This window comes from Dryobates pubescens, chromosome 1, assembly GCF_014839835.1.
Source record: "Dryobates pubescens isolate bDryPub1 chromosome 1, bDryPub1.pri, whole genome shotgun sequence".
NCBI classification, from domain to species: domain Eukaryota; kingdom Metazoa; phylum Chordata; class Aves; order Piciformes; family Picidae; genus Dryobates; species Dryobates pubescens.
Genome location: NC_071612.1, coordinates 21,081,478 through 21,094,247, shown reverse-complemented (window position 1 = coordinate 21,094,247; position 12,770 = coordinate 21,081,478). Strand labels below are relative to the sequence as shown.

Sequence of the window (12,770 nt, the reverse complement as noted above, 5' to 3'; positions counted from 1 at the left end):
TTATCTTTAGGAAAACCCCTTTGGTAAGAGCTGTCAGATTACACATCTCCAGAGTCTATCTCCACTACATCAACTGTACCATTCTCAGAAGGCAGCTTCACACCAAGTACAAACAGCAGCAACAGAGAAGCCAGAATTCACCTGTGGCCAAACACTTGCTGGCATCCCCAGCTGGAGAAGCCCGGATCCGATAGGGAGAGGATGGGATATCATCTCCACCATACTTCACACCAATCGTGTAGCGGCCGGTTTTGTCAGGAACATAGGTGACTGTGTAAGTGCCATCCTTGTTGTCATGAATGTCCACTCTCTTGGGTTTGCCCTCCTGGTCCTGAGGAATGCAGACCAGAAGATTTAGGCACTATGAAGTTAGTTACAAATGTCTTCAGTCAGTCTCAGACAGATACAGACTGCAGCTTTTTGAGGGTTAAATATATTTCACTCAGGAACTAGTACCAGGAACAGACTATTAGGAGAAAGAAGGTACCAGAGGAGTCTAGAAAAATCAAAGTGATCATTAATTACCCTTTATTTAAGAAAGTTTATAAAATGCAGCAAGCCATTTTAATGAACTTTATATTAATTGTAAGAAATTTTAGATTTCGTTCTCATATTGATGCTGGAAATGAAGAATGCTTCAAGTCCCTGTGGTACAGATCAGAAGCCAGACTGTGCAGCTCTGTCCTGACAAAGCACTAGGCAGCTCTGACCAGCTGCTCCCTGAAAGGGCAGACTCCTGTAATGCTTCCCCCAATGTTAGACATCATCACTCTGGGATGAAGCATCCAGGTCCTGATGCTGCTGCACTGAATGCAAGAGTTAGCAACACAAACAATACAGATCTGAACTTCAACATCAAGCTTTCCTGTCTACAGCCAAGATCAGCACTACTCATACTGTTTCAAACAGAGCTACTCCCAGCCTCAGCTTTCAGTGCTACTCATCAACTGCAAAGCATGAAGCATTTTTAGGAAGTCTTCCAGGCCTGTTTGAAGGCATGTTGACCCCATTCTGTATCTCACAGCTTAACACCATCTGAGGTACAACATAAGCTGCAAAGGACTTGAGATTATAGGTAGAGCACCAAAGAGTTTAATGTCTTTCAGGACAGCTCATGAAACACTGGACATTCAACAGCTCAGAACAAGACACAAACAAATACTGTGTGGAGGATCACCTATGCACTTCCACCAATGCAGGATTTGTGGAATTAGATCTTCAAAGCTATGGCCAGATTGGCAGCTCTGCTAAGCATTTTGGATCTTCTAAGAGCACATCTGCATGCCAGAATAAGGGCAACTGCTTTGCTGCATATGAGCAGACCACAGGACATCAGGGGAGCAAGAATGCAGAAGGACAAGTACAACCCCATACCATGACCTAGGCATGCCAGAGCTGAGAAATGTGCTTTATGGCCTACTAACCAGAGACTTTCTTCCTGAGGCCACAGTCGAGGCACCAAGAATTTCAGGAAGGGCCAAACAAAAGCATTCCTCTAGTATCTCCTTAAGCAGATTATGACTTTTGGCAACCTTAGGGAGATTTCTTTGTCGAGTTATCATTGTGCAACACTCAGTGTGGATGTTATCTCATGGCCTTGCTGAACTACACTGCTAGACAGCTGTCTCCACTTCAAATTCCAGCATTTCGATAATCTTATAAGAAAATATCTTATTTGGGGCACTTGTGGAGTAGAAGGTTAGGCAAATATAGCATGGGTGATGACTTCAAAGACAGGAGTGTCACAAAAGCAGCATCAAGAGCCCCACAAATACAGAGTGCAAGACCCTCCTGTATTGGACCTTACAGTCAAGCCCTGGGTCCAGGCCACTAGGTATACCGGAATACAGCTGTAGACACTTCTTATGGGACACACTCGCATCCACCCAGAACAACATGTTTCCACTCTTGTTTGGTTTTGTAGTTACTTACAGTGATCTGCACAGCCAGAAGTCCCTGCCCAGCATCCTTAGCATCCACAGCAAACTCCACAGGCAGGCTGGCTGGTATGCCATAGGAACTGAGACCTGGTCCACTTGCTGTCACTTTACTGGCATCATATGTAGGAAGCACCTTCACCTTGAAGGGACTTAAAGAGAAACCAATTATTGCACCCTCCTCTTAAGTCAATAGCTCATAGTTACTGCAGTACATGCTCAGGTGTGGATACACCTCCCCTACAGCATCTCTGCTGCAAGTGAAGCAGGCTCAGCCTACCACTGAACCCTGAAGTCATGCAAAGAGCGCACTGGTTCAGCAGAAAGGACTACGGTTAGCTCTTAAACAGAGTTTGTGTGCTGGGAGAGCACAATCAAGTTGTTAAATTTGTAGTTCCTCTAAGCTTATCTTCATCACCTTACCTGCGAGGAATCTCTTCATCAGCGTATTTGACAGAGATCATATAGGGTCCCTCCTGAGTAGGGGTGTAGACTACTGTATGGGTGCCATCTCCATTGTCTACTATGTCGACAGGCTCCACAACTCCTAAAAAGGCAAGAGATGAATATTTTCTCATCTGCACCGTTAGAACTCAGTTGTACATCAGACATTTGCTGCACGATGCACAACTCCTACAGTTTGCAACAGGCTAAATTTCAAATTCATTGTTTTGAATGAAGGCAAAGGGTGTGGATCAGTGATCAGTCTCATTTTGTACCCAAAATCCATTGACTTCAGATTAGTTATCCACTGCTCTCTGGGCTCCCATCTTCCCATTATAAACAAAAGCTTCACGTGATAATACTGGAGAAAAATCTGCTTTTCTGTACAGCCCAGGTCAAGAGCAATTGCTCAAAACACACTGAAGATCATACAAGAAAGAAAATGAGTAATGGTGATTACTGCCTGAACTGCCATTGACAAGATTACACACTGTTACTGGGATTTACTGCACAGAACTGAGCCCTAAAGCCAGCTGGCATGTAGCATTCACTAACCGAGTCTTTCACAATCAGGTATTTGGAAAGGCAGGTTCACTGCCTGGGCAGGAGAGTCCTGCAAGCTGCCAAAGCTCTATGACAGCAAGATCAATTATTTCCATTTGCATTAAGCTATATCTACAGCAGACTGTGTGACACATCAGTTCAAATCAACACACAAAGCAGTCCACAATTACAAGCTGGCTCTAAAACACAAGGTGGATTAGCAGTAAAGCAAGAGCTGAGGAAATGTATAGTTGCCATGCAAAGCCTAAAAGCAACAGGCCTGGTTCCCTTCCCCTCCTCCAGATGATTCTTGCTGTTGCCAATTGGATTTCCAAGAACTAAGATTGCCAAGTAGTCAGGAGTGCAAACCCATCTCAGTGTCACCCTTTGAATCACCTTTAAAGAAATCCGAAACGGCTTTCGCTGGGGAGCGCCATCCCTGGGAATCCGTCTCATCTACTAAAATTAAAGAAGGGTTACCTGAAGGGCACCTGCTCCAGCATGACCTGACACTCAACTGGGGAAGCAGCTCTTGCCTCCTAGCAAGGCCAGACTTGCAGTCATAAGGTACTTGCTGCCAAGATACTGTGGCACTGAGACACAGCTTCCTGGGCTAATGCAAACATCATTAGCACCATGACTTGAGGGCCTTGCTGCTCTCTAGGGATTGCTGAAGGGTTCCACCATGTTTCAGACTCCTGCCACCCGGTGACACAGGTTTCCCAAGTAAGCACTCATGTGTGAGACTTTGGATTTAGTTTTTGATATCTAAATCTAAGGCACAATTGTTCACCAGTGGTGGTTACTAATGTCACTTCTCACAGCTCTGCAGACCAGGATAAAGCCAAAGACACTGCCCAAAGCAGGACTGTCTAGGACACAGCCTTTCTCCTCTTACAGCATGACACATGGGTCAGTTGTCAAGATGCATATGCCATATGAACAGGAACAGAGGAAAACGTTCATTCAAGTGGTATTACCACCTTTGAAAGCAGAGCCATGAGTACCTTACCCATCCAAATGCAGAGATGGGAGCACAGCTGGCTGGATTATTTTGGTTCTTACCTCTGGGTCCTGACACCACCACCTCAAGGGGTGCTACTCCTGCCTTGCTGGTATCTACGGTGAAGGACTGCGGGATTTTGGCTCGAATGGCTGTTCCCAAACCTGGTCCTGCTATTTTCACCTTGCTGGGATCCACGACATCCTTCACAGGAACCTTGAAAGGACTGCCTAGAAGTTAGCACAGCAAATGTCAAACACCACAGTAAAGTTACAGAAACACAAAAGGTCTTTTCCGTGGGCTTTTTTATTACCGTCCCTTAATCTCAGGCAGGAATGCCAACCCCACTACTTTGCTTCTGCAAAAGACAGAAATGTAATGATGGTGCTTCTACATCACCACTGTCTACTCAATGATTCATTTGTGGCCTGTTTCTCACACTTCAGGAAAAGAGCATGAAAGAAACTAGAAGTGCAAATGAAGCATCAACACAGGCATTTGTTTCCTTCACATTTTACTAAGTTCAGTATGCTGATAAATGAGATGAGACCAAGAGGAAAGAATGGGCTCACTCACAAAGTCTAGGAAAGACGACCCAGTAGGACAGCATTTAAGAACCTCAACATTGCAGCAAAATGTATCTGGCATTCAGGAGCATTTAATCCTTGACATCAAGGAGAATATCCTCCTTTTAACCATGAACCGCTGGCTGTCATACATATCTGGCACCTACTTCACTTAGCCTAACCACCAGTGCAGATGCATACACAGGCAAAGGTCTGCTTTAGCAAATGGTCACTGCAGAAGGCACAGCAGACAAAATTTGCAGTGTTTAATATAATCCCCATGATAAGATCACCCATTAGACCACGTTACTGGAGAAGTCTTGAATGCATACACATACAAAAGGGTTGTTTTCTTGACCTAATGTAATATGTACCACTTACACATAAACCGCTTATTTACCCATCTGTACCTACTCTCTTGTTCCCCTGTATGGGTGCTACAGCCTTGATGAGGCTCTTGAACATCCCCACAGAAGCTACTTCATAAACAAGAAAAAACTGCAGGCCTTCCTCAAAACTACCACATCACAGCACAAAGCATTCCACACTTCCAGGCTGGGTATGAGCAACAAATGCCATCACTGTTTCTGCTTGAATTCCCTGGAAAAGCAGGCAGCCAAAACCTCAACTCTGCCCTCACACAAGTGAGATGCAGCCAAGGTATCAAGTTCAACACCTTCCCTCTTCTGAAAGCCACAGAGCAAGAGTACTTACCAGGAACATGCTCTCCCCCATACGTGATGTTAACATCATAGTCTCCTGGAACATAAGGAACATACTCGGCACTGCAGCTCCCGTCCTTGTTATCTTTACAGCTAATTTTAGACTCTGAAGGTCCTTCAACAGTTATTCCAAGGCCACCAATGCCTGCCCCTCTGCAAGAGAAACCACACATTGTTAGAATCGTCTGCTTCAAACAACAGCTTTGTTGCCTTCACATGCTCTGGCTCCATTTTTGTCCTACTGAAAACGCAGGAACTTCTGATATCTGGTCCTCAGTGTGCTCTGGCATGCAAAGCCACTCAGCATAACCTTACTTGCATTTTTATCCTCAATTGCTATCAACCTCTAATCTCTACAGAGCAAAGTCCTCAGTAAGGCATGAGGTAGCACACAGTAATCTGAAAGACACAGCTTGGCTTTCCCATTTGTAGCAATACTTTAAATTTTATAAATATTTGTGCCGTGTCCAGCATGCCGCATCACGCTGCCCACTACACTCCCTCAGAGACTTCCTTACGCATCAAGTAGGCTCAGTCACCTGGTGACAACTGAAAATGCATTTGGCTGATTTGTGAAAGCTTCTTTGAGTCCAGGTCCTTGTGCCTTCACACGTGATGGATGGCAGCCCTCCGTCACATTCACTCTGAAGGGACTGTTTGGCACAGGGACGCCGTCATACGTTACGCTGACTGTGTGGGGGCCTGTTTGGAAGAGGAAAACACGTCCCAAATTCCATAAATATTTTTATCAGTTAACATGACTTCTACAAGATGATATCGACCTAAATATCTGTATACTAGTAAGAGGCACCTCCTGTATTTCACAAGACTTCACTAGTTTCTAACCAAGATGCCATCTACCAGAGAAGTCAGTTCAGGTTAAAATACAGCTACTTCCTACAGAATTACCTCCTCTGCTGTCAAAAATCTTGCTGAGATGCCAGCAAGTTACTGGCAGACCTCAGCAGTTTGCCAAATGCAGTGTAAGAGCAGCTGCTTGCTCTGTTTTCCCTTCTCAAGTGAAAAAGAAAAGGCACACAAAAGCCCCAGAGGTTACCCTTTTCAAATGGCGTGTACTCCACTGAATAGGTTCCGTCGGCATTGTCCTGGATGAGACAGTCAGCAGGGGAGCCAGACGGGCTCGTGACCTGAGTCCTGATGTGGTCACCACCAGCCTTTGTTAGAGGTCTAGCATCGACAGTGAACTCAGCTGTAGCTTCTCGGAAGACATCTGCAGGATACATTTTGAAGAGTCACTTCAAGAACTGCAAGTATTTCCGATGACAAAACATTTTGTGAAGCAGCACGATAAACAACTCATTTGGGAACATACCGAAACACCCCTGTTCAAGGGTCACCATGGAAACATGCAAGGCTATTGCAGCTTTCAATGCTCAGAATACAGGACCACAAGTCCTGCAAACTCTGGTAAGGTTTATCCTCACCTTTCCCTTCCACTCCTGGCCCAAACACTTTAACTCTGCTTGTGTCCACAGCTGGATCCACTTTGACTCGGGCTGGAAATTTAGGCACTTGTTCTCCTCCGTATCTCATCTTGATGGTGTACATGCCAGCTGAGAGCGGCACGTATGTCACGACATAAGTCCCGTCCTTGTTATCGTCGATCTGGATCTCAGCTTTGGAACCGGTATCCGACACCATGTCCACCCGCAGGTCCCCAGGACCTGCCTCTGTGCAGTCGACATTCAGCAGCCCTGCCTCACCCACTTTACCACGTTCCAGACCTGGGCCTGTGGCAACAACTTTAGAGACATCAAATGGCATTTCTATGTCTGCCTTAAACGGTGAACCAGGAATGTGAACTTCTTCAAAGAGGATGTTTACAAAATACTCTCCAGGCTTTGTAGGGAGGTAGGAGACAGAGCAAGTTCCATCACCATTGTCCGAGCATTCAATTTTAGCTTCACACGGACCTTCTACTGTCAAACCCAAACCTCCAGTTCCTGCCCCTTTGGTATCTATCGTGAATTGGGCTGGTTTTCCAACAAGGCCCCCTCGAAGACCTGGACCGTGAGCTTTTACCTAGAAGAGAACGTACAGTTGAGATAAACTCATTTTTTTCCATGTTATTGCCAGCACAAACTACCTAGTCAGACTTGTTTGTATGTGGGACTCAATTAACAAGCTCTTAAAAATACACAGAACGCCACGTCTCCTTAGCTGCTCCCCTTGCTTTTACTGGAAAGTTGGCATCTCTCCTCCACAGCAGGGATATTCATACCCTCATTATAGCTGTTCATATATAGCCACGGGATATAAGAAGTAGAAATACTAAAATATTTGGTGGCTGTACACAAGTTTTTCCTGAAATCCATTTCTTCAGAAAGAAGTGTCTCAATTAATATAGTTGACATGTTCATGAGGCCAACTTCCATTAAATTAGGAGCAACGCTTGTATTTGCTATGGTGTGCAGGATGTTTGCAGTACTGTTAGTTCAGGGTTATAGAATGATTTCAATGAGTCATGAAGCCTCCCAAAAGGAACAACTCAGCACTCTGAGTAAGGTTGTTCCTATGTTCCTGGGTCTGGTTTGGCCAAAACCAGAGCCAAGTCTCATGCAATAGTCCACAATTCAGTTTTCAGCCTTCGGTTGCTATTACAACCTTAAACCATCCGCTTACCTTGGAAGGGTCTGGAGGTAGTGTGGCCTCTACAGTAAAGGGACTTCCTGGAATTGGGTTGCCATCATAACTCACATCCACCACATATAGTCCTTCTTCCCTTGGGATGTACTTTGCAGTGCTGCACTCTTTACCCAGAACTGGTTCCACCAGACATGGCACAGCTTTCCTCATAGGACTGGAAATATTAACATCCAGTTTACCCTGCCCACCAGCTCCTTTGGTGTCAATTACAAACTCCTGATCCTTCCCTACTTCTACTCCTGAAAAAGACAAAACCCGTATTACTACATTAAGTACTCAACATCCAAGAAATAGCTCACACACACGCCACCAGGGAAGCAACCAGTGAAGCAGCCCTGCCTGGTCTGCATCCCTCTGCACGCAAACAAACCCGACCAAATCTGCAAACCAGTATGAAAAAAGCCACCAGGTGCTTTGGTTAGTTAGAGCTACAAAGCTATGGCACTAAACAAGCCTGTAAGACATGGCATGACAGTATCAAAGGCAATTAAGTTTCACAGCCCTAAGCTCTTCCACTTCGAGAAAACAAAGTCTTTAAGAGGAATAGCTAAATCAGAGTGGTCAAGCGATAAAGTTGGAATTGTTTGATGCCTAACCATAACATTAAAAACAATTGTTCTGCCCATTTCTGTTCCATCAGGACACATTAGCCATTACCCAGATTCAGGAGACATTTCAGAGGCAGTCTATGGGGGCTTCCAGCCCAAAGGTACTTACTGTTTTCAAGTCCATTGAGTTTAACTTTGCTTAGGTCCAGCGGAGCAGCAACACCAACAGTGAAAGGGCTTTTAGGAATGGGATCACCACCATAAGTTACCAAAATCTTCATTGGACCCTGGTTGGAGAATTCACTAGTTAGCTCAGCTCCCCACTGCATAAGGATGCACTACCATCCAAGCAGTACATAACCACTTCATCTAATCCATTTTAGCTGACCACAGCCAAACTTAATAGTTCATGGACTCTGAAGCTCTCATCCCATTGCAGCCTTTCACAGCATTACATAGTTTTTATTTAATGCAGGAAGACAGAAAAAGACAGCTCTTGCCAATGTTTAATTACGACTACATTCAAGTTGCCTGGCAAAACCTCCATCTCAGGCTGGCTCCCACCCTTCCAGTGCTCAGGCTTGATAGCTCAATGTCCCAGCGCTCCAGACCAGGTATCCCCTTCCACTGCATGAAGAGGCCAGGTCAAAGCCAAGCCTGCAAAGGGGCCATATTATTACAGCATCTGAAATACCAAGGTTTTAAGCTCCACAAGTCAGAAAGATTAATACTCTTGTGTATTTTGGCTGTAATACTGCACAGCCATGGCAAGCTCCAGCCCACAATGTGTGCTCCTTTTATTCTCTCCTACCACAGTCCATATTTTAGCTATATTCACTGTTTGCTTACTTTTCATTCTTGGCCAGCTCAGCTCCCAAGTGAAATAATCATGGATGTTTCACACAAGCTAGTGAATAGCTTCCATGATTATTCTTGGTTGTTTTTAGAAAACACACACACGGGTAGCTGTAGCAACACCGTGAGATAGATAAGGCTGAGTAAACAGCACTAAACCAAGGCTCCTCTGCTGCTGACGTGGTCCCTCAGGAATCTGACTACCTCGTCTGTCCTCCCCCCACTCTGAAGAGTCCAGAGTTTCATTCGTAAACTGCTGCTTATGAAACAGAGAAAGACAAGGTCCATGAACGACCTGCATGCTCATAGACTGGAAGGACCATAAGGCTACTCGAATTACTGTGCAGCCTATTTTCATCTCTTTCTAACAATTGCTTTCCTGCCACTGCTATCTGGGAGTATCTCCTCTAAGTCTACAGCTCCACTGTGACTCAAGGTACTCTTCCAGACAACAGACCTAGTTTAGGAGTCCTGGCTCATTTCACCACCGCTTCTCAGTGAAGCGGCAATCTGGTACTACTCACACACACACACACGCAGAGTTCAGATGACTTTGCTTCTGCATACCAACTCTGGCTGAACAAGCCAAAGCTTCTCCAAACAGGCATGCCAGCCACATCCTGAGATCATGCAACTGCTTTATCTAAAAACAAACACTAGTTCTACAGTACTTCCAAGAATGCTAATCCACCACCATCATTAATCCTGCAGTTCTCCATATCAATCCATTTTTGTACAGGTACGTTCAAGGAAGTTAGTGCAGATGACCGAGTAGCTCATGTCTGTTTAGCAGTAAAACATTGATCTCAACACTACAGCACCTACATCTTCAGAAATAGATGAGATTCATGTGTTCTGGCATTAATGGCCCTTTGCAAACACACAAGCACAGAACGAGGGAACACACTTCTAGCTATTAAATAGCTGAAATTGGAAGCTGCTAATGGAACTGCTGGGAAGATCTGTCTGTGATCCAAAACAAGTTAGACCGAATCTTTTCCTAATACAAGGGCAAACCTCAAATACACACAAATACTTTGATGCATTTAATCTGCAGCCCAGCTTCCCTCATCAGCAACAACTTGTTTGCTTTTCTCCTGGGGAGCTGCTGTACCATCACCCAAACACTGTGCTTTTTGTCCCTGCTCTGGTTTGCCCTACAGCTCCTTCAACAACAACAGCTTGCTGAGAGATGGTGCACTACAGACCCAATTTGGCAGGACTGTGGTAGCCCACAGCAACTGGTGCAGCAGCCAGCTCTATTTCAGACCCCAAGAAGGACTGCCACCTTCCCTCTGACTGATAAGGTGCAGAATGACAACATGCACTACACACTACTGCTTCACAATGTCACTTGTTCCCAGAAAATAAAACAGTGACAAGCTATCAAAAACTACACCAGAAAACTGTATCACTGCTTTCCAACTCCAACTGCCCTATAGGCTTTAGAGATCCTGGGGAACAAGACACTACTAAGTTTATCTGCTCATTCCTTTGTGCATGGGTATGAAAAAGGGACATCACAGTAATATGGCATCATGAGCTGTTCACTCTTTTATTTCTACAGGGGTTGGACCTACCTGCTGTACTGGAGTGTATCTAACAGTGTGGGAATAGTCATAGTTGTCAATGATATCCAGATCGGCCACTGCCTCTCCTGGCATTGGGCTGCTGAACTGCACATCCAGCGGTGCTTTTCCAGCTCCCTTGGTGAACACGGTGAAGTGTGTGGGCTTGCCATTTTCCACACCTGAAGAAAAAATGTGAATTCTAATTTATGCTGAGTTTGTACACAAACTCTTCCCAGAAAGTATGCAGTACCTATAAAGCCCAGCCAAGCAAAATGCCAAGGGAAAAGAGTCATTCCCAATTGTCTGGCAGTGCCCATCCCCACTGTATCCAGCACTGCATCACTGCATCCCAGCAATGCTCAGGCTACCCTGAAACAGCCCCTCCCAGTCCACACCATCCCAACAGAGCTCTCACCAGTTTTGTTCAGCCCAGGTCCTTCAGCTTTCACTTTGCTGGCATCATGTGAGGGGTCCACTTTAACTCTGAATGGGCTGGTAGGAATTTCCTTCAATAGAAACAAAGCTCTAAACATCACCTACCAAACCTACATCATTAGCCAAAACTACACAGGCATTTTAAGATACTGCTTCAACTCCATCATCATCTTAAGTATGTTTGACCTCACTTAAACATTCTGATACTAGCCACTAAGGCAGAGCAAAGGCTAGGACAAAGTTACCAGCTGGAGAGTTTACAGAGTCCTCTCCTCCATCTTTCTTTTTAAAGGAAAATTTTTTTCTGTGTTCCTTGGAGAGCCACTTAGGTTTTTCTATCCTTTAGAAAGCAGCTCTGCCCTATCACTGAGACCACAATCATTATGCCACCCCAACACATCACATGCTTGAGCTTCAGTGCTCCCAGCCAATTAACTCTCACTTGTGTACCTTCCGAGCACTTACAGAATTGTTTTCATAACGGTGACCAAAGTGCATGTGAGCTGAAATGGAAGCAGCCCCCTATAAACTGTCACAGCCAGTGGTGAACTGGCACACACTTGGTGATCAAAGAGCAGACTACAAACATCAGGCTGTAAAACAAAGGCTACAAACCTCTCCTGCAAAAAGCACTTTAATAGTGTAGCGCCCAGCAGCAGGTGGTGCATACTTCACTGTGAACGTATCATTAGCGTTGTGGATGATGTTGAAATCAATGTCTTCCTCCTCGTCGCTGACCACACGAGCATCACACTTAATTCCAACACTGACATCACCTAGGAAAAGCAGATGGAGGCTTTGCTGTCTGGATGGTACAGACATTGCTAGCCAGCCAGCCAAGCATGTTCCAGTTTGCAGCAGTTGTTCAATTCACCACATCAACTGATCTAACAGATCACATCACAATTCACTGCAGTGCTGCTCTTCCCAAAGTTTTTCCACAAAACAAGGAAAAACCAGCATGAAACAGTACATAAGCCCCCAGTCCCAAGGCTCTGATACCACAGCAATAGCCCACCCTGCCTTTACCTTCTCCTGCATCTGTGCAGTCAACAGTGAAGTGTGTGGGCTCATTTGCTTTCAGGCCAGTTCTCTCCACACCAGGTCCAAAAACTTTCACTTTCTGAGGATGACTCCCTTGACCTATAAGGACCTACATGGATTCACAAAAGCCAGAATCATACATGTCCTGCTTGAGATCAGTCAAGTCAGAGCATTGCTGGGACAGAGGCTACAGCAAAACAGTACCAAAGTAGGAATGAATTGCCCTGACTCTCCAAGTCTGTAGCTGGACTGATAGGAGACCTCTGACATGTGAGCTTACAAGAACAAAGGTTTTTTTTCAAGTGGATAAGTTCTGTAAACAATTGAAAAAAGCAGAAGGACACACCTCCTTAAAGTTCACAGAAGGGTTTTATCATGTTAATTACAAGTAGTTGTGAGCATGAATGTCCTACTTGACTAGAATGAGTAACATCC

General features: G+C 45.0%; 1 protein-coding gene across 5 annotated transcripts in view; it reads right to left on the bottom strand.

The window, feature by feature from the left end:
• FLNB (filamin B) overlaps positions 1-12,770 on the bottom strand; it is a 70,972-nt gene that overhangs the window by 19,760 nt on the left and 38,442 nt on the right. For 4 of the 5 annotated variants that reach the window (XM_054162514.1, XM_054162519.1, XM_009910029.2 and 1 more), the window contains exons 15-28: positions 12,321-12,444; positions 11,907-12,067; positions 11,272-11,362; positions 10,866-11,035; positions 8,600-8,717; positions 7,859-8,121; positions 6,661-7,258; positions 6,273-6,446; positions 5,755-5,917; positions 5,208-5,368; positions 3,990-4,157; positions 2,361-2,484; positions 1,933-2,089; positions 142-331 (exon numbers count right to left, since the gene is read on the bottom strand). In XM_054162514.1, coding sequence (XP_054018489.1) covers positions 142-331; positions 1,933-2,089; positions 2,361-2,484; positions 3,990-4,157; positions 5,208-5,368; positions 5,755-5,917; positions 6,273-6,446; positions 6,661-7,258; positions 7,859-8,121; positions 8,600-8,717; positions 10,866-11,035; positions 11,272-11,362; positions 11,907-12,067; positions 12,321-12,444 — 2,662 coding nt within the window. Of the gene's footprint in view, positions 1-141; positions 332-1,932; positions 2,090-2,360; positions 2,485-3,293; positions 3,384-3,989; positions 4,158-5,207; positions 5,369-5,754; positions 5,918-6,272; positions 6,447-6,660; positions 7,259-7,858; positions 8,122-8,599; positions 8,718-10,865; positions 11,036-11,271; positions 11,363-11,906; positions 12,068-12,320; positions 12,445-12,770 lie in introns of all 5 variants that reach the window. The other variant, XM_009910028.2, reaches the window with a different exon arrangement.